At 54.3% G+C, this 19251-nt stretch overlaps 1 protein-coding gene across 2 annotated transcripts in view; it reads right to left on the bottom strand.

The window, feature by feature from the left end:
• The window catches only part of DPH1 (diphthamide biosynthesis 1), a 36941-nt gene extending 29789 nt beyond the window's left edge, over nt 1-7152 (bottom strand). For both annotated transcript variants that reach the window (XM_081889618.1, XM_081889619.1), the window contains exons 1-3: nt 7055-7152; nt 3125-3277; nt 710-773 (exon numbers count right to left, since the gene is read on the bottom strand). In XM_081889618.1, the coding sequence (XP_081745744.1) occupies nt 710-773; nt 3125-3277; nt 7055-7112 (275 nt within the window). In that variant the 5' untranslated portion in view covers nt 7113-7152. The remainder of the gene's footprint in view (nt 1-709; nt 774-3124; nt 3278-7054) is intronic.
• Between the last annotated feature and the right edge of the window lie 12099 nt (nt 7153-19251).

Genomic DNA, 19251 nt, shown 5'->3' with positions numbered 1-19251 from the left:
AAGGTGGTTCAGTGGCAGAGCCCCTGCTGTGCATGCCAGGCTCCTGAAGGTTCAATCCTGGAGAGCCGTGGCTGCCGGTCCGTGCGGACAATACTGCGCTAGATGGGCAAACGGCCTGACTCAGCAGAAGGCAGTTTTCTCTACGTTCAGGAAGAAGAGCTGTATTTTCAATTGAAATAATAATAATAAAAAATTGGCAGCCCTGCAAAGGAGTCTAGGACGCCCTGAGGCTCTGCAAACAGGGGCAGATCCTGTCAGCTCCCCGTTTGACCCTCAAACCAGCCAGGCCAGGCGCAGAAGTGGCCACCCGTAGGAAGGGACCTGACACCTGCAGTCAGGCCACTGGCTCATCTAGCTCAGTACGGCCAGCACTGGCTGGCAGCAGCAGCTTTCCGGGGCCTTCCCCTAAAAAGGACGTTTCTAGTCCCTCGCGGCTCTGCAGAAAGGGCTGGTCTAAGCAGCAGCAGAGGAAGATGCTTCTTACTCAACCAGATTGAGGCTCAATGCTGTCTGCACTGACTGGCAGCCCCAGCTCTCCAGCCCCTCCTTACTCTGAGCAAACCAATTAAACCAGGATGCATTATTCCTGCCCCCTCCCACCCACACCAAGCGCACCCTCTCAGGGTCCAGCCCACCCATTCACCCTCTGCCCTGCTCTCAATCCCCGCCAGTGGCCAGTCCACGTTTGACCTCTCTCTCCCCTACTCACCTCTCAATGATGTCTGCCAGGGTGCAGGCGAACATGAGGAGGCCTTCGGGCATCTGCAGCGCCACTGAGAGAAAGAAGGAAGGGACACATGTCACAGAAAGCTCATTTCCTCCTCCCTCCTCCTCCATTTTCCTTTTGTGCTGCGTCTTCTCATATTGCAACCCTGACGGGGCAGCGACTATCTTTTGCATTTGCGATTTCAAAGCAGTTCCAATTCTCAAAGCTGGGGGCCTTGGACCTCCACATTTCCGGCCAAATTCTCACCTCACACCCCTGCGCAGAGGCTGGAAGGGGGCTTCTGATCAACCAGAGAGGAGGCAGTGCCCCTTCTCCCCCAGACCCATCACGGCACACCGGGGTGAGGTGGAACAACCTCTGGGCATGCCTTGAGCCCAACCCAGGAACGCTCCCTTTGCAGGGTCCTTGCACGAAGCATTATGGGATGGCTGCATCTGCAATGCCGGTGGCTGAAACTGGCCCGGCTGCCGCTAAGGTGGGAAGAGGACCCAGGAAGTCAAGGGGCTACTCCAGCTGGACAAGACCTTTCAACCCAAGGCAGCGTGGCTAAGTGGTTAGAGTGCTGGGCTAGAACCCGGAAAAGACCAGGGTTCAAATACCCTCTTGGCCATGAAGCTCACTGCTTCTCAACTGGGTTGCTGTGAGGATGAAACGAGGAGAGGTATGCAGGCCACCTTGAGCTCCTTGGGGGAAAAGTTGGGATACAAATGCAACAGAATAAACGTCATCTGGATTTTCCATTCATTCCCAGGCAGCAGGATCAGGCCCAAGAGGGGCCCATCTCGTCCGGCATCCTCTTCTCACAGTGGTCAAGCAGATGGCCCAAAGGGAAGCCCACAAAGAAGACCTGAGCGGAACCTCTGGTATTCAGAGGTAGACTGTCCCTGGGCATGGAGGTTCTGGCACCACAACAGACCTCTCCATAGGAAGAGCCTGATGAATCAGGCACATTAAGTCTTTTGTTCTCACAATGGCAGGTGCCACCAAGGGAAGCCCGCAAGCAGGACCTGAGTGCAAGAGCCCTCTGCCCTCCTGCGGAGGCAGAGAATATCCATTGTGGGTCGTGGCCTCTCCTCCTCCATGAATCTGCCCAACCCTCTTTTAAGTTGGTGGCTCCTGCGGAGGCGAGTTCCACAGGTTAACCACGCGCTGCGGGAAGAAGCCCTTCCTTCTGTCTGCCCTGAACCTTCCATCCCCGCTCCCCATCTCTCCCAACCTGGGGCGCACCTGGCTAGCTGCCCTCCAGAGGCCCCTCCCCACTCCACCCCCCCAGCCGCGCAAGCAGAGGCCTGGTTCCGCCTGGCAGAGCTCCCAGGCCCGTCGGCAGCTGACGCTGCCTTGTCCGATCCCATTATCACCCTGACGCGGAGGCTGATCATCGGGCCGACGTGACTCTTGCTCGGGCAACGGCTGCACGCAGCCGGCTCGTCTTGGCACGGATGGCACCAGTCAGCAGCCGCTGTGCCAGCCCCTTCCCCGCCCCTGGGCAGCCACCGCACACACAAGCCAAGGTCTGCCACCCTGGTCCCCCCCCCCCGAAACAGGGCTTCCCCATGAGGATGCAGGCTGCACGCCTGGGGGAATGTGAGAGCATCAAGAACCTGGCTGCAGGATCAGGCCAGGGGGGTCCCATCCAGCCTTCCCCCTTCACATACTGAATCCAGCTCTCAGCTCTCCCCTCCACCTCCTTGTGTGCCCCTCCCAGAGCTCCTACGCCCAGTGATTCAACAGGGAACCCTGGGAACCGTAGTTCTGTGCAAGGTCTCTGAACAACTCGGCACCCTGAGCAAACTACAGCTCCCAGGACTCCCTGGGGGAAGCCGTGGCTGCCTTACAAGCAACATCAGAATTTTCTGGTGTCCATGTGGCCTGGGGGACGGAGTGGAAAGCCCCGGTTTCCTCCAAAGAATCCTGGGAGCTGTAGTTTGTCAAGGGTGTTGAGAGTTGTTAGGAGACGCCCCCAGAGAGCTGCAAGTCCCGAGTTCCCTGTGAAGGGGGATGTGGGAATTGTAGTTCTGAGAGGACAGAGGGGTCTTACAACACCTCTCAGGACCCTGAACAAAACTACAGCTCCCAGAAGCCTCTGGGGGAGCCACAAGTGTTTAAAGCAGCATCGTGGTGCTTCAACTGCCTGAGTTGGCTCCGCCCATCATTGACTCTGGCTCCGCCCACCCCAGGCTCCCTGCCTCCTGCTTCACCAGCCGCCTTGGGCTCAGAGGGTGGGGGTCTCCAGGGCCCAAACTTCTCCAACGGCCCAAATCAGACGGGAGCCCTGAGCTCAGCCAAGGAAGGAGAGCAGGAGACGACTGCAGGGGGTTGTTCTAGATGACCCTTGGGGGTCCCCTTCCAACTCCATAGTCTTGCCATCTCCCCCCCACCCCCGGCCAAGACACTCACCCCGCTTCGCCCCAACCTGCCGGATCCGCCACACCGTCTTGTGGACCTCAAAGTTGTAGTTGCTGGGGAGGGACGCCACGGCTGCCTGGAGCTCAGGGTCCGAGAGGATCTCCTGGGGGATCTGGTGAGCCACCCGGCGGGGTCCTCGGCGGGCTGGAGTAGGAGGAGGAGAGAATCAGCAGCTGGGTCGGGATCCAGGAACCACCACGGCTTCTCTGCTTCCTCCCCTCAGGAAGGGTGGAAGTGAGGGAAAGGCACTCTGCACATGGTTAGAGGTCTCCTGCCCGCTTCATGTGTTCCAGGGTTGAGAGCAAGAGCCCAGGTGGGCGACCAGAGGGCCAGAGCAGCTCTTCTCAATCAGGTCAAGGGGACATCAGGCAGGGCAGAGAGGCAGCAATCTCCTCAACCCCAGCCATTATTCGTGGGTTGTTATTTAGTTCATCTAAGAAAAATTGTACAGTGGTACTTCGGGTTAAATACGCTTCAGGTTACAGACTCTGCTAACCCAGAAATAGTACCTCAGGTTAAGAACTTTGCTTCAGGATGAGAACAGAAATCGTGTGGCGGCAGCGCGGCAGCAGCGGGAGGCCTCATTAGCTAAAGTGGTACTTCAGGTTAAGAACAGTTTCAGGTTAAGAACAGACCTCTGGAACGAATTAAGTACATAACCAGACGTACCACTGTATTCTGCTTGACTGTAATAAATTCTTTATGCAGTTGTTGCTTCTATGCTGGTATTCAGAGGCTGACTGGCCCTGAAGCAGCACTAGAAACCCAAATATATACAGTGGTACCTTGGTTTACGAACTTAATCTGTTCTGGAAGTCCATTCTTAAACCAAAACAGTTCTTAAACCGAGGTGCACTTTCCCTAATGAGGCCTCCTGTCGCCGGTGCCCTTCCACCGTTCGGCTTCTGTTCTTAGACTGGGGTAAAGTTTGCAAACCAGGACACTATTTCCGGTTTTGCGGAGTTCGTATACCAAATAGTTCGTGAACAGGGCTGTTCTTAAACCAAGGTACCACTGTAATCTAGTCACCAAATGGCACCTTAAACCTAGGCTGCAGTCACCACAATTGAATTTCTAGGCGCCATTTTTTCCTTTTTTTTGTGATGGAGTTTCTATGATTATCATTATCATCATTACTATTTTCATTTCTATACAGTTTAAAGAACAAATTTCAGAGGGGTTTACAACACATTAAAACATGAAACAAAACGAATCCAAGCTTCAAGGAAAATCCTCCAGATCCTTCTCTAAGTGGCACTTTGCCTTCCCCAGTCGCCAACTGAAAAATCCAGAGATCTCCACGTGGTCACAACAGGAAATTCAGCAGCCTCAAAATGCGCCTGGCCCTGGGCTAATTTCTAGCACTGCCCTGAACCTGTAGGTTCCTTTAACCCACCAGGCCAGAGAGCCGATATATTCCATCACAAAAGAGAACTGTAAAGTAGAGTCATCTAGTCCCACCTCCTGCAATGCAGGAATCACAGTGAAAGACTCCTTGACAGGTGCCAATCCAACCTCTGTTGAAAAACCTCCAAGGAAGAAAAACCCGCCACTTTCCACCTTCCAAGGTAAAGGTTAAAGGGACCCCTGACCGTTAGGTCCCGTCGTGGCTGACTCTGGGGTTGTGGCGCTCATCTCGCTCTATAGGCCGAGGGAACCGGCGTACAGCTTCCGGGTCATGTGGCCAGCATGACTAAGCCGCTTCTGGCGAACCAGAGCAGTGCATGGAAACGCCGTTTACCTTCCTGCCAGAGCGGTACCTATTTACTTGCACTTTGACATGCTTTCGAACTGCTAGGTGGGCAGGAGCAGGGACCGAGCAACGGGAGCTCACCCCGGCGCGGGGATTCGAACCGCCGACCTTCTGATCGGCAAGACCTAGGCTCTGTGGTTTAACCCACAGCACCACCCACGTCCCCTCCACCTTTCAAGGAAAGGGGAAATTTAGTCAATAAGATCCGGGAGGGAGAAACTCTGGCAAGTTTAGGGGAAATGAAAGATTTAGAGAAAGCATGGGTGGGGGGCATCCTCACCTTCCCTCTCAAGAAGGGGCTCCCCTAGGACAGGGAGCAGAGATCTTCCCTCCTGAACACACACACACACACACACACACACCATGCTAGTATTTTGGGCAGATGAGGCAAGTGTGCCAGTTGGGGGCGTAGGGTGAAATCTGAGTCACCTTTTAGCAGGGTGCTTGGCACCCTCCCACGGTGGCAGGGTGTGTGTAGATGGAGCTGCCCAGAAAGGGCTGGTGGGCATCGATTGCTTCAGCTGAATGCCAACGTCAGAAGGGGCGATCTGCTATTCTTCTATTCTCCCCCCCAAAAAAGACGCCCCCTCTTTTTAACACAAACGCCATCCTGTGAATCAGCAAAGCGCCAAGAGTTCTCAGAGAACACAACTTGGCAAAGAGTTATTTGGGATGGGGGGGGGGGTGGAGAGGTGACAGAAAGTAGTTTGAGGGGGGCTATTTATGCTCCTGCGTGAATGTGCCCCCCTGCTCCCCCCAAAACACACCCCAATAGGCGGTGGCTACTGTAGGAAGGAGCAGAGCGAAAATGAATCACCGGAGGTCTTGCCTACTCACCAGGGAGAGGCAAGAGAACCAGCAGAGGAACACACATTGCGGGGCTGAGGCAGAAGGGCGGGGTTCTCTGCAAGAGCAGCTGCTTGGCATGCAGAAGGTTCAATCCCCAATAGCATCTCAAGGCTCTTGGAGAGTCACTGCCAATCATCATATGATGCTGAACTCGAGGAGCCAATGGCCTGATTCAGGAGAAGGCAGTTTCTGACCTTCCTTTTTTCAGTCAGAACAATGAGGACTGGAACCTTGCTTTATTTTTAGGGGACTAGCCGTAGCTCACTGCAGAAGTGTGTGTTTTGCATGCAGAAGTTCCCAGGCTCAGTCACCAACAACAGGATGTAAGAAGAGCCCTGGTGGATCAGGCCCAAGGGGGCCCACCTAGTCCAGCCTCCTGTCTCCCAGCGGCCAATGGGAAACCTGCAAGCAGGACTTGAGCCCAAGAGCCCTTCTCCCTCCTGTGGTTTCCAGCAACTGGGATTCAAAAGCATCTGGGAGCAGGGTGCTGCAAAGAGCTTTTGAGGGCCTCACCCTGCAAGGCAATTGCTTTTTGGTTCTTAATTTGGGGCCAGGGTAATTGGGGACCAGCAGCGCTTTTAATTTGAGAAGCAGGAAGTAGCATGCACAAGAGTAATCTCCCTCTCTCTTTCTTGTCTCCCCATATTGTCCTCACAGCAACCCTGCAAGGATGGTCAGCCTGAGAGATCCCTTAGGAAGCACCACAGCCAAGCTGCTTCCTCTCAGCTGTAAGAGTCCAGCCCTCCAGAGCAGTGATGGCCAAACTTGGCCCCTCCAGCTGTTTTGGGACTACAATTCCCATCACTCTTGACCACTGGTCCTGTTAGCTAGGGATGATGGGAATTGTAGTTCCAAAACAGCTGGAGGGCCAAGTTTGGCCATGCCTGCTCTAAAGCGTTCCTTCCAACTTTACAATTTAAAGTAGACGAAATCTGCAGCGAGGCTGAGACGGACCTCAGCACCCTGCTGGATCAAGTCAGAGGCCTATCAAATTCAGCCTCCACATCTCACTCGGGGATGCCTACGGCCCTCGCTCTTCCTTCCGCTCAACAACTGATATTCAGAGGTAGACTACCTCGGGCCAAGTGGGCTCTACAGGTGGCTTTTCTCCCCCGCCCCCACGGCAGTGCCCGACTCCCTCCTGCAAGGACCACGCAGGGGGGAAAGCCCCACATATTGGCACCTCCAGATTTTTGTGAAGGGGGGCAGATAGAACATAACAGCAACAGTAAATAAGAACAATAAATAAAGGCAGAGCCCCCTCTCCACGCCTCTTGCGCGTGCCCGCTGCGCCCGCTCCGGAGCGACTCCGAATTCACCTGGCGCCGGATCCGTAGTGGGACCTTTCGCCTCCCTCGCTCCTCCTGGATCCGCCATGGCTGCAAAACCCACGTGGAGCCCAGAAAGGCAGCGCCAGTGGAGCGCCGGTCACGCGAGCCAGGCAGGAGCGAGCCGCCCCTGAGCGCATCGATGGGCAGCGAAGAAAGGCAGCGCCCAGCCCGAAGGCCAGTTGGTGGGGCTGCGGGGAGCCCTTTCGTGTGGGTGCCGGGGCTCAGCCGGCCCCAGCACCTGTTTCCCGTGGCTCCTCATTATTACTATTAGCATTTATGACATCGTAGATCAGAAGGCAGCGAGAAAAAGCGACGAGGGTGCCCTTGAGCGCGTGCAGAGTGCACAGAAACTGCAGGCGCAGAGTCTTCACGCTTCGCGGGTGAGCGGGGCTTCAAAACCAGAGGGCGAAATTTCGAAATACGCCGTCCTTAGCTCCGGAACCTTTTTAAGGAAATCGAGGGTGTTTTGCCACAAAAATAGCATTCGCTGGCCTCAGCTGCAAAGAGTCAAGGGAGACGACCCTGCCCCACTTCTGCCCGCCCCTGTCAAGGCTGTGTGTGCCCCTGATGTGGAAGGCACTCTGTACATGCCCCAAAGCACTGCCTCCACTTTTCAAAGCCAGTACTGTATGCATCAGTATAGAATGCCACAGGGCTGGCCTGAAACCAAATGCCTCCCTGCTCCATTTAACTGCATTTGTAGCCCATTTCACGACTTTGATGCACGATTCGAAATGCATGATTTATTTCCCTGTCCCGTAAGATGATAAATTTGCACGCACAGACCTGCAAATCTGTATTTATCCATGCCATATACGAACTGTGTGCATTTCATCTGGGAGTAAACAGGTAGCTGGACAGATCAGTGCAGAGTTTGAGGGGTGCTGGACCTTGGGGGCCCCTCTGGAAAATGGCCACCCAGAGAGCAGCAAAGTGGGTCCCCATCAGCCCCTGGACCAGTGTAGGCATGCCAGCGCGCCCCCCCCCCCCAAGGCTGGCACGGCTCCCTCTCGCTTCCATCCTTTCCTCCATGGAGTCAGAGTGCAGCCTCCAGTAGCTTCCTGTAGTCTCCATGAATTTGTCCCTCTTTTAAAGCCGCCTAGGTGGTTGGAGCCGTCCCTGCTTCCTGTGGAAGTGAGTTCCATAGATTCACTGTGCACTACATGAAGAAGTCCTTTCTTTTATCTGCCCTGGACAAGGAAGTCTATTTATTTCACCTGAGAAAACCAATCCAACCCCACCACCCCTTCATCAGTCCTCTGAGCCCAGGACAAACCTAAGAACAGAAGACACCAGAAGAGCCTGGGGTAGGATCAGGCCAAAGGGGGCCCATGTGGTCCAGCATCCTGTTCTTAGATGCCCCAAAGAGAAGCCCGCAAGCAGGAAACGAGCACAACATCCTCATCGTCCGCTATTCAGAGGTAGACTATCCCCGGGCATGGAGGTTCTGCTATCGCAATAGAGTTCCATATAAAAAGAGCCTGTTGGATCAGGCTCAAGGGGGCTCATCTAGTCCAGCCTCCTGTTTCCACTGTGGCCACCCAAATGCCCCGAAGGGAAGCCCGTGAACGAGTCCTGAGTGCGACAGCAACTCTCCCCTCCTGCGGTTTCCAGCTGCTGGCTTTCAGAGACTTGGTGCCTCTGAAACAGCCCTCCTTCCTCACCCCACAAAGAGCCTTGTCTGTCCTGTGAAACTGAAGGTTTCCCAGGTGCCCTTGAGGATCTTGGTTGGAGATGCATCCTGCCTTGCTACTTGACAGACCAGGCTCCCCACACACTGGACCTCCAGGATCTCCCCGCTCTCTGATGCTCACAAAGAACCACACAGGTGAGCAGCAAAACTGCCAGATGTCGTATGATGGGTGCAAAGAGCGGCGCTGGTTTCAGGCATGCTAGAGAGCTAGAGTTGCTGCCTCACAGGGTGGTTGTGGGAATTAAATGAAGACTAGGCGCCTGGGAGAGACCTGGGTTCAAATCCCCCACTCACCACGTGTGACCTTGGGCCCATCATTGCCACTCAGCCTCGCCTGCCTCACAAGGCTGGTGTGGGGATTCCACAAGGAAGCAGAGAACTTTGTACGCCACCTTGAGCTCCTTGGAGAAAAAGACGGGCTAGAAATGCAATAAGAAATGTGACTCCCTTTTTCTGCATAGGTCAGGTAGAGCTTGGAAGGTTCTGTGAACACCTTGGAGGAACGGACAGCAAGAGGAAATCTCCCCAACTGTGAAGCTGGGAAGGTCCCATTTGGAGGGGGGGCAAAAGAACAACAACAACAACAACAATAAATAATAATAATAATAATAATAATAATAATACAGTCATATCTCGGGTTACAGACACTTCAGGTTGCGTTTTTTCAGGTTAGAGACCTGCCGAAACCCGGAAGTACCAGAATGGGTTACTTCCGGGTTTTGGCGGTCGCAAATGCGCAGAAGTGCTAAATCGTGCTTTGCGCATGTGCAGAAGCACTGGATCGCAACCCGTGCATGTGCAGACGTGCCGCTGCGGGTTGCGAACGTGCATCCTGCATGGATCACGTTCGCAACCCGAGTGTCCACTGTAATAATAATAATAATAATAATAATAATAATAATAATAATAATAATAATAATTTATTAATACCCCGCCCATTTGGCTGGGTTTCCCCAGCCACTCTGGGCGGCTTCCAACAAAAGATTACAAGTACATATTGCATGTTCCAAAAATGGCAGGTGGTATGACAGTGGGGGGCTGCTGTGCTGGGCCTTCCAACCCCACAAACCCCAAAGGTGTGGGTCATAGCAGGGATGGGGGAAGAGATTGGGTATGAAACCCTTCCTTGGCTGCCTTTCTCGTCCATGCGATTCCCTCTTGCTGTCAATTCCTCCAGGGGTTTCCCAGCACCTTCCCAGCTTTGCCTGACCTTTGCAGAAAAAGGGAGTCGCATCTTCTCTCTTTCTCCACACCGTCTGGATTTGGCAAACCTCTGACCTGCCTCCTCTCTGCCTTTTTAAAACAAGAACGAAATTAATCCGGATCTCTTTGAAACCTTTCCTTTAAAAAGGGCAAGTTGATCAGAGATTGTTTATTTTCTCAACCCCCTTGGGAAACCAGAGAGAGAGGAGGGGGGTGGCTGGTCCTGCCCCTTGGGGTTCCCTCCGGAGAGCCAGGATTGGCCCAGCGCCTGCTGCTGCCGTGCACCACAGAGCCAGGTGGTTCTCCCTGGGGGACTTTTGCCATGGCGCCCCGCTGCCCTGCCTTGCCTGCTCCTGCCTGCGAAGGCACACCAGCCCTTGAAAGCACGGAATTTACCCTGGGAGCTGTACTTTGCCCATCACACGACTACGACTCCTAGAACCTTTTAACAAGCTACAGTTCCCAGGATTCTTTGGGGGAAAGGATGTGCTCTGAAGATCCTAGGTTCAAATTCCCCCCTCACTGGGTGTTACCTTGTGGCCACTGCCTCTCAACATGACCTACCTTGCAGGGTCGTTGTCATGGGGATTAAAGGAATAGGGATGGGGAAACGTGTTGGCCACTTTGAGCTCCTTGTGGGCGGGGGGGAGGTGGGACATTAAATGCAGTACAGTCATACCTCGGGTTGAATACGCTTCAGGTGGAGTGCTTTCAGGTTGCGCTCTGCAGTGACCCGGTAGTAATGGAGCGCGTTACTTGCGCATGCGCAGACGGTCAAAATGACGTCATGCGTGGAAGCGGCGAATTGCGACACACACAGATGTGCAGTCGCGGGTTGTGTTCAATTCAGGATGGGAACAGGGCTCTGGAACGGATCCCGTTCGCATCCTGAGGTACCACTGTACAGTGGTACCTCGGGTTAAGAACTTACGGTAATTCATTCTGGAGGTCCGTTCTTAACCTGAAACTGTTCTTAACCTGAAGCACCACTTTAGCTAATGGGGCCTCCTGCTGCTGCCGGAGCACAATTTCTGTTCTCATCCTGAAGCAAAGTTATTAACTGGAGGTACAATTTCTGGGTTAGCAGAGTCTGTAACCTGAAGCGTCTGTAACCTGAAGCATATGTAACCCGAGGTACCACTGTACATAAATAAATAGCCCAGCACCTGGTTCTCAAAGTGCCCAACATGATGCCCCAGTAGGAAGGCCATAAAAGCAGGCCCAGGGGGCAGCTGCTTCCCAGAGACAGGGAACAGGGTGGGAGGTGGGGAGGAAGAAGACCCTGAACCAATGGATTCAGATGGCTAGAAAGAATATTTTGACTAAACGCCAGGAAGAACTTTCTGAGGGTCAGAGCTGTTCGACTGTGGAAAGGTCTCTCTCGTAAGAAGGTGGACTTTCCTTCCTTGGAGGTTTCTAAGCAGAGCCAGGATGCTTCGGCTGGGATTCCTGGATTTTCAGGGGGTTGGACTAGATGACCCTCGGGGTCCCTTCTGACTATCCAGAGGACACCTGCTGCTCCAGGAGTCAGTCTACGGCCACTGCAGGCTCCCGCACATGCCGACCCTCAACCTCCGAGCTCCTCTTCCCTCCTTCCTCCTCCTCTGAGCCCAAGGACCAAGCCCCATCGCACGTTCCTCCCCAGCATCACAGAGCCTCCGATTCCACCGCCACGTTTGGATTCCTGTTCTCTGACATTTTATTACACGCTAATTAAATTAGACCCTCTTTCCCCCACACGCAGGCTGAGCGACAGATGCTCAGCCCCCTCCGCGCATGGCTTCTTACTCAGCGCCTGAGTAATCCTCTCGCCTCCCTCCCGCTGGTCAGATGCGGCCACAAGTGGGCTACGGCCCCACCCTGGAAGAGGGAGGGTCCCACCAAGTGTAGCGGGTCTCTCTCTCTCTCCCCACCTCGGAGAAAGGTGTCTCAATTCCAGGAGAGCAGGAATAATAATAATAATAATAATAATAATAATAATAATAATAATAATAATATTTATACCCCGCCCTTCCCGGTTTAGAAAACCGGGCTCAGGGTGGCTAACAACAAATTTAAAACACTTAATTGATGCAACAAAAAACAGCATAAAACATGGGTAAGAATAAATTCATTCAGAATTCATAAATCAATTTAGGGGGGAAATCCATCCAATAAACATTAGATGATCACCAGGGCTAGCTGGCTAAATTAGTCCTATTTGGGCCAGCGAGGAGACCAGGGGAGAATTAGCTGTGGGATCCCAGAGCGGGTAATCTTCATAAAAAGGGGAGAGGAAGGGAAGGAATGGGAATAAAAGATCAGGCCTGCTCTGGTGCTTTTGCCTACGTTGCCAACTTCCCTGGGGAAGAGTGTCACTAGGCTCACAGCACCTAAAGGAGAGCCCTGCAGCAGCTGGGTCAGCTCAAAGGAGTGGAGGGTCACCTGGTCCAGCCTCCTGTCATCACGGTGGCCAAATGCCCCAAAGAACCTAGGAATCGAGATAGACTGCCTCTGGAACTGGAGGTTCCATAAGAACATCAGAAGAGCCTGGCTGCTGGATCAGGCCAAAGAAGGACCATCGTAGTCCAGCATCCTGCTCTCACAGTGACAGCAGCAACACACTCTTCACTTGGGATTCCCAGCGTATAGTCTCTGGAGGTGGAAGGTAGTCTTTTTGGCTAGTGGCCACTCAGAGCCTCCTCCTCCTTGCTTGGCATGGGGGTCCCTGAGGAGGCTTCCAGAGCCTCCCAGATACGTAGCCAATGATATCCTGAGCTTGACTCACCCCGAGAAGGCTTCAGCACTAAGTGTTGATGCTGACCTTTAAAGCCCTAATCAGCCTTGGCCCAGTATACCTGAAGGAGCGTCTCCACCCCCATCGTTCTGCCCGGACACTGAGGTCCAGCTCCGAGGGCCTTCTGGCGGTTCCCTCATTGCGAGAAGTGAGGTTACAGGGAACCAGACACAGGGCCTTCTCGGTGGTGGTGCCCGCCCTGTGGAACTCCCTCCCATCAGATGTTAAGGAAATAAGTAGCTATCTTATTTTTAAAAGCCATCTGAAGGCAGCCCTGTTTAGGGAAGTTTTAAATGTCTGATGCTGTATTGTTTTTAACACTCTATTGGGAGCCGCCCAGAGTGGCTGGCGAAACTCAACCAGATGGGTGGGGTATAATAATAATAATAATAATAATAATAATCCTACATTGCAGGGGGTTGGACTAGATGACCCCTGGGGTTATTCCCATGATTCTGTGAGAACAGCTTCCTCTCCTACGTGGGTCTCCAGGCCTGAGGCAGCCTGTTCCGCGGGGCTGAACTGGCAGAGGGGGGTTGGCAGCCAGTTCTCTGTGCCAGTCAATTCCTTGTCCTGGCTGAGAGGAGAGAAAGCAGCCTGGTCTGCAGAGGGGCCCTGATTCACCAGCATGGTCTACAATGTGTAAGGCCATTTAAGATGATGAATATTGTTGCAATGGGTAAGCAGTTGGCCTCATTACCACCACCTCTTCCCTTAACACGATGCTATGTGTGCATTTCAGAGGATTCCCTGCTTTCCCACAAAGCGCACTGAAGGTGACCTTCAGCCAGTCAATGGCTCTCAGCCGAGCCCACCTCCCAGGGTTGTTATGGGGAGCAAATGGAGAAGGAGAAGATTAACGTACCGCGTGCCCCACTTAGAGCTTCTTGGAGAAAAAGGTGGGATATGAACGCAATAAACAAATAAAAATCTGTCCTTTTAGAATGAAGCAAGATTCTAGTCCTCAAGTTCTGGCTGATTTAAATGGGGCCTTATATCATCCAGCTCAGAATCGCCCGTGACTCATTGCAGCAACTCTCTGGGGAGTCGGACGAGGAACGTTCCCAGCACTACCTGCCTTGCAGGGGGCTGGACTGAATGATCCTCAGGGTCCCTTCTTCCAGCTCTACCATGCTTTGACTCTACCTGGGGACGCCGTTGGGCATTCAGCCTGGTGCCTTCTGCATGCCAAGCAGGGGCTCTGCCCTGCAGCTACGACGGCCGGCCCTTTCCTCCAGAGTCAGCATCCAGGCAGAAAAGACCTCCTTCCTCCGAGGAGGGGGAAACAGAAAACAAAACAGTGTGTGCCTCTGACTGCAATCTGCTTGGCCCAGACCCCAAAGAAGAACAGAAGGGAGGATTCGTCATGTCCCCACTGCAGCGGAGAGGAGCTGAGACGCCACCGGCAAGCGCCATCCCTCTCCCCAATTCACCCCTGTTGTTCTTGTGCAGCACCCTCCGCGCAGGAAACAGGGGGACGGAGAGCTCCTTGCGGGCAGAGACCTGCCCTTTTCTCCCCTTGTGCTAGGCTGTAAATAGCACAGCACATTGATGCGCCTGGCACGCCTAAGAAGAACCTGCTGGATCAGGCCAGTGGCCCACCTAATAATAATAATAATAATAATAATAATAATAATAATAATACTAGATTTTATTTATTCCCCACCCTCCCCAGCCAAGACCGGGCTCAGGGCGGCTAAGTACAACATTAAAATGCAGCCTCATTTCAGTGGAAACTCAAATCAAAAACTTTATAGGGATGTAAACATCAAATCTTCAGCAAGGCCAACTATCCAGACTGGTCCTACGTGGGCCAGAAAAAAGCCAGGGAAGTCCCCAAATAGGAGTTCCATCACAGAAGGGGAAAGGAAAAAGGAAAGAGCGGGAGGGGATCAAGTTGATTCCAAGCCAAAGGCCAGGCGGAACAACTCTGTCTTGCAGGCCCTGCGGAAAGAGGTCAGATCCTGCAGGGCCCTGGTCTCATGAGACAGAGCGTCCCACCAGGCCGGAGCCACAGTTAAAAAGGCCCTGGCTCTGGTTGAGGCTAATCTGGCTTCCTTAGGGCCCGGGACCTCTAGGGTGTTGCTATTTATGGACCTTAAGGTCCTCCGTGGGGCGTACTGGGAGAGGCGGTCCCGTAAGTCTCTTGTTCTCCCAGTGGCCGACCAGGTACCTCCTTGGGAAGCCCCAAAGCAGAATCCAAGTGCAAGAGCAACTCTCCCCTCCGGCCGTTTCCAGCAACTGAAACTGCCTCCAACTGCAGAAACAGAGCAGAGCCATTGTGGCTGGTAGCCATCGACAGCTCCTCTCTTCCCCCGCGGATTTCTCCAAGTTGGTGGCCATCCCTCGCTCCTGTGGGAGGGAGTTCCACAGTTTAACTCCATGCTGCATTAAGAGAGACCTTTTTTTGCCTGTCCCAACCTTCGGCTTCTTTGGACGTCCTTGAGTTCTCATGTTATGAGAGAGGGAGAAAAACTTCTCTCTATCCACTTGTTCATAATTCTAATGCACATCGCTGAAAAAGTGGATAGAGGAAATCTTCTGTCCTGTCCCTTCTTTACAACTTGGCTGGCAAATCCACAGCCTGCAGGTCCTAAATGGCCCCCCAGATGAACTGAGTGCGGCCTGCACAAATCCCCCTGACGCCTGTCACACGTTTGGAGTGGGGGGGTGTTAATTGGTTGCTTTTTTCCTGGAAAGGTTTTTGTGAAATTACAGACCGCACCAAGGGAAGAGAACACAGATCTCTGCCTGCAAGGAGCAAGCAATCCATTTTTGAGTGAAAGGCCAGCAGAAGAATAGAATAGAGGGCAGGGAAACAGTGGGTCACTCTTAGCAGCAAATGTGCAGCAGCACCAACGGAAATTGGGAATTGTAGCTGTGGGAGGGGTAAACTACAGTTTCCAGGATGTGATTTAAACATAGGGCATGTCCTCAACCCGGGACCCTTTAAATTGCAGTGGGGCATTAAGGTTGTTTTTTGACGGGGTGGGGAGGTTGTGCCCCACAGCTTTGCAGAAGAGGTGAGTGATTTGAGGAGGGGGGTTAAGGGAGAGGAAATCCAGACATAAGAGCCAGTGGTGGCATAGTGGTTAGAGTCCTGGGTGTCCTGGGTTCAGATCCTCCCTCGTCCGTGAATCTCACTAGGTGTGCCCTTGGGGTCCAGCCACTGCCTTCCTCGGCCTCACCTCCCTCACAGGGTCGTTGTGGGGATTAGATGGTAATGGGGGGGGGAGAGTCATGTAGGGCCCTTGGAGGAAAAAGGTGGGATATAAATGCAAGAATAAATAAATAAATAAAGCGTGCATCGCAGGGGGTTGGTGTCCCTCCCAGCTCTACAAACCCATGAAATTGGGGCAGCGTCAAACCAGGCTGGTCCAGCCCAGGCGCTAATCAGCTGGGTTGGGGAAGCGGGAGGCTCCTCCTGCCTCTTTCGCGCCAAGCCTGCAAACAAACAATCTGCAACCCCCCCCCCACCGCGAGGCTCCGAAGGCTCAGTACCTAAATCCGCGTGTAAACACCGGGAGCCACTCCAGTCTCTGCCCGCCCCCTCCCCGTAGCGAGGTGAGCCATCGGCACGAGCGCGGCTCACGCTTCGCGCGCTGGAAAGAGCCCCAGATGGATGGAGTCCGGAGGGGCGGGCAGGATGGAGCCCCTCAAGCCCCACCTCACCCCGTCTCTGGGCAGTGCAAGAGCGTCTGGGCCAGCGGGAGGAGGGGCGATAGTCAAACGCAGGCCCAGCTTGCCGAGCCAGGGATCCTGGATCGGGATGGAGAAAAAGGGAGTCCTTCTTCACGCAGTGGATCTGTGGAACTCGCTTCCGCAGGAGGCGGCGATGGGCAGCAACTTGGATGGCTTGGCTTTAAAAGGGAATTGGACAAGTTCACGGAGGAAAAGGCTCTCCTAGGCACCATGGCTCTGTTCTCCCTCCACGCTCGGAGGCAGGAATGCTTTTCTGCCTCTCAGTCATAGGTGGGAGAGTTGTGCTCAGATCCTGCTCGCGGGCTCCCCATGGGGGCATCTGGTTGGCCACTGCGAGAACAGGAGGCTGGACTGGACGAGCCACTGGCCTGATACAGCAGACGCTTCTTAGGTTTTGGTGACCGCAGAAGGCCTATGCGACGCCTTCCGGAAGAGCATAAGCAAGGCCTGAACATCGCAGCCCCTCCCCAGCAAAGGCAGACTGCCTTGGGCCCTGGAGGCTCCACGCAGCCTCGGATCTCGGCCCTATCCATGGAAGACCATCTCGGTCGTCCCCATTTGCACCCCTTCCAGCTCGTCCATATCGTCCCTAAATTGTGGTGCCCAAAACTGGATCCGGGACTCCAGGTGCGAGGGTTGGCCAAGGCAAAATAGAGCAGTACAATGAACATCCCGTGATTTGGAGCAGCAGAAAACAAGCTCGACCCATCTTCCAATGAAGCGCCCTTCAAATATTTGTAGATGGCTCCCATCAGCTGTGAATTGCATTCCCTGGTCCCCCGCCCCGAAGACGTTCCAGCGACGATTTCAGAAATGTGACCCTGCTGCTCCTTTGCTTGAAAGCACAACCCGCGTGCGTGCGTTTAAAGTGTCAAAATTGTCCACACCTCCTCAATTTAGCGCGTAGACTCGGAGCGAAGAGACTTAATCACTCCGCGTGCGCGCGTGCGACCGGGTGGAGGAGTCCGGGTGTGATTCAATTACGTGCAAAAAAGGAGGAGGGGGAATCTGGCCCGGTCAGACGTTCCGAGGCGATGACTCCGAGCGACGAAAGGAGATGCGTGAAGAAGAGGCTTGAGAGGTGGGCAGAGCAGAGGAGGGAGCGGCTGTTCCAGGGAGCAGATGGTAGCTGGGTGCCCAGGCAGCGAAAGGGAGAGAGAAGAAGGCGCTTTCTGGGAGGCGAGTGGCGGCAGAAGAGGCGGGGAGGGGTGACCCCCTCCTGGAGACCGCCCCGCCCCAGCCAGTTCAGTATCAGACTCGAATATGAGCCAAATATTTATTGACTTGCGCACTGAAGAGCACCAGCCATCCATTAACTCGCCAGGCCCTCCATCTACCAGCCGCCTATAGCTCACGATGGAGCTTCCACATCCACAGGCAGTCTATCGCCAAATGCCAGGACTCATCCGTTCGTTCCACTCCAATGCCACCTTTTTCTTGCAAGGCACTCAAGATGGTGTGTGCCCAGATCTTCCTCCTCTCCACTTGATCCCCACGGCAACCCTGGGAGGGAGGTTACTGGGCCCACCCTCAGTGAGCTTCAGGGCTGAGTGGGGATTCGAACTGGGGTCTCTCCCATGTCTTAGGCAGCCACTCTAACCACTACCTCACGCTGCCTGCCATCTCCATACCCAGTTTGTCCCTGGTGCGGCTGTTGGCAGGAGGACTTGAATGTGCTCCTGGGGTTTGATCAAGGGATTATGTTATTTTATTGCATTTACAGCCCATCTCTCCTCGCCGCATCCCCGCTCCGATGAGTTCAATATGATATACTGTATATGGTTCTCCCCTTCCTCAGTCAATCCACACAACAACCCTGTGAGGGAGGCAATGGCCAGCCCAAGGTCACAGCCAGCAAGTTGTATAGCCGAGTGGGGGGGGGATTTGAAATCTGGTCTCTCCCAGGTCCTGTGCCAGGACACTAACCACTATGCCACGCTGCCTCCCAGACTGAAGCCCCAGAGCCTGAAAGGGCTTGCTGCCTCCTCCCGCAGCCCCGGACCTGACAAATAAGTGTAAGTGTCCCCAATGCAAACAGAACAGATCGGCGAGGTGTAGACGGGTGTCCTGGCCAAGAGGGAACTGGGAATTCTGAATCCTGACCCTTGAGAACATAAGGAGGCGAATCAGGCCAAAGCGTAGCATCGTGACCTCACCGTGGCCAACCAGGTGCCCAAATGGGGAGACCGCAAGCAGGAGCTGGCCTGGGCGCATCAGCAGCAGCGACGCTCCCCGTTCGCGATTCCCAGAGACCGGGATGGAAAGGCATTTACTGCCTCCGACAGGGGAGGGAGAATACAGCCATCGCGGCTAGTAGCCGCTGCCGACAGCCTCCTCCTCCTCCATTTGCCTAACCCTCTGGTGAAGCTGTCTTCGCTGGTCGCCTCCTGCGAGGCGGAGTTCCACAGTCTGAGACTTCAACTCTCCTGCCTAGCAGGGTTGTCGGAAAGATTCCTGACCTGGCCTGCTGCACGAGCCCCTTTCCTGGCTGGACCAGGCGGCACTCTTGATCTCTCCAGCCACGGGGCTTCTCCTGTATCAACGTACAAAGAGGTGCAAAATGTCCCCCGCCCGGTCAAGGGGCGCCCTAACCCCTAACTTCTTCTGCCCCCTCTCCAAAATGGAGAGCCGGGGCGGGGCAGAGCCTGGCCTGCGGCGTGGGGTCACTCTGGGGAGCCACAGGACACCTTCCTCTCCCCGCCGCGGTGTGCAAAGCGCTCTTGGCCTCCCCCTGGCAAAGAGAAGGGGGCGAGAAGCAAGGGGGTCGCCCTAGCTGGCGGGTCTTGGGACAAAGGAGCCTCCACGTGGCGG

Source organism: Podarcis melisellensis, assembly GCF_964234715.1.
Source record: "Podarcis melisellensis genome assembly, chromosome: 15".
Classification (NCBI taxonomy): Eukaryota; Metazoa; Chordata; class Lepidosauria; order Squamata; family Lacertidae; genus Podarcis; species Podarcis melisellensis.
Note: the sequence above shows the minus strand (reverse complement) of the source record. Positions and strands in the feature narration are given on the sequence as shown.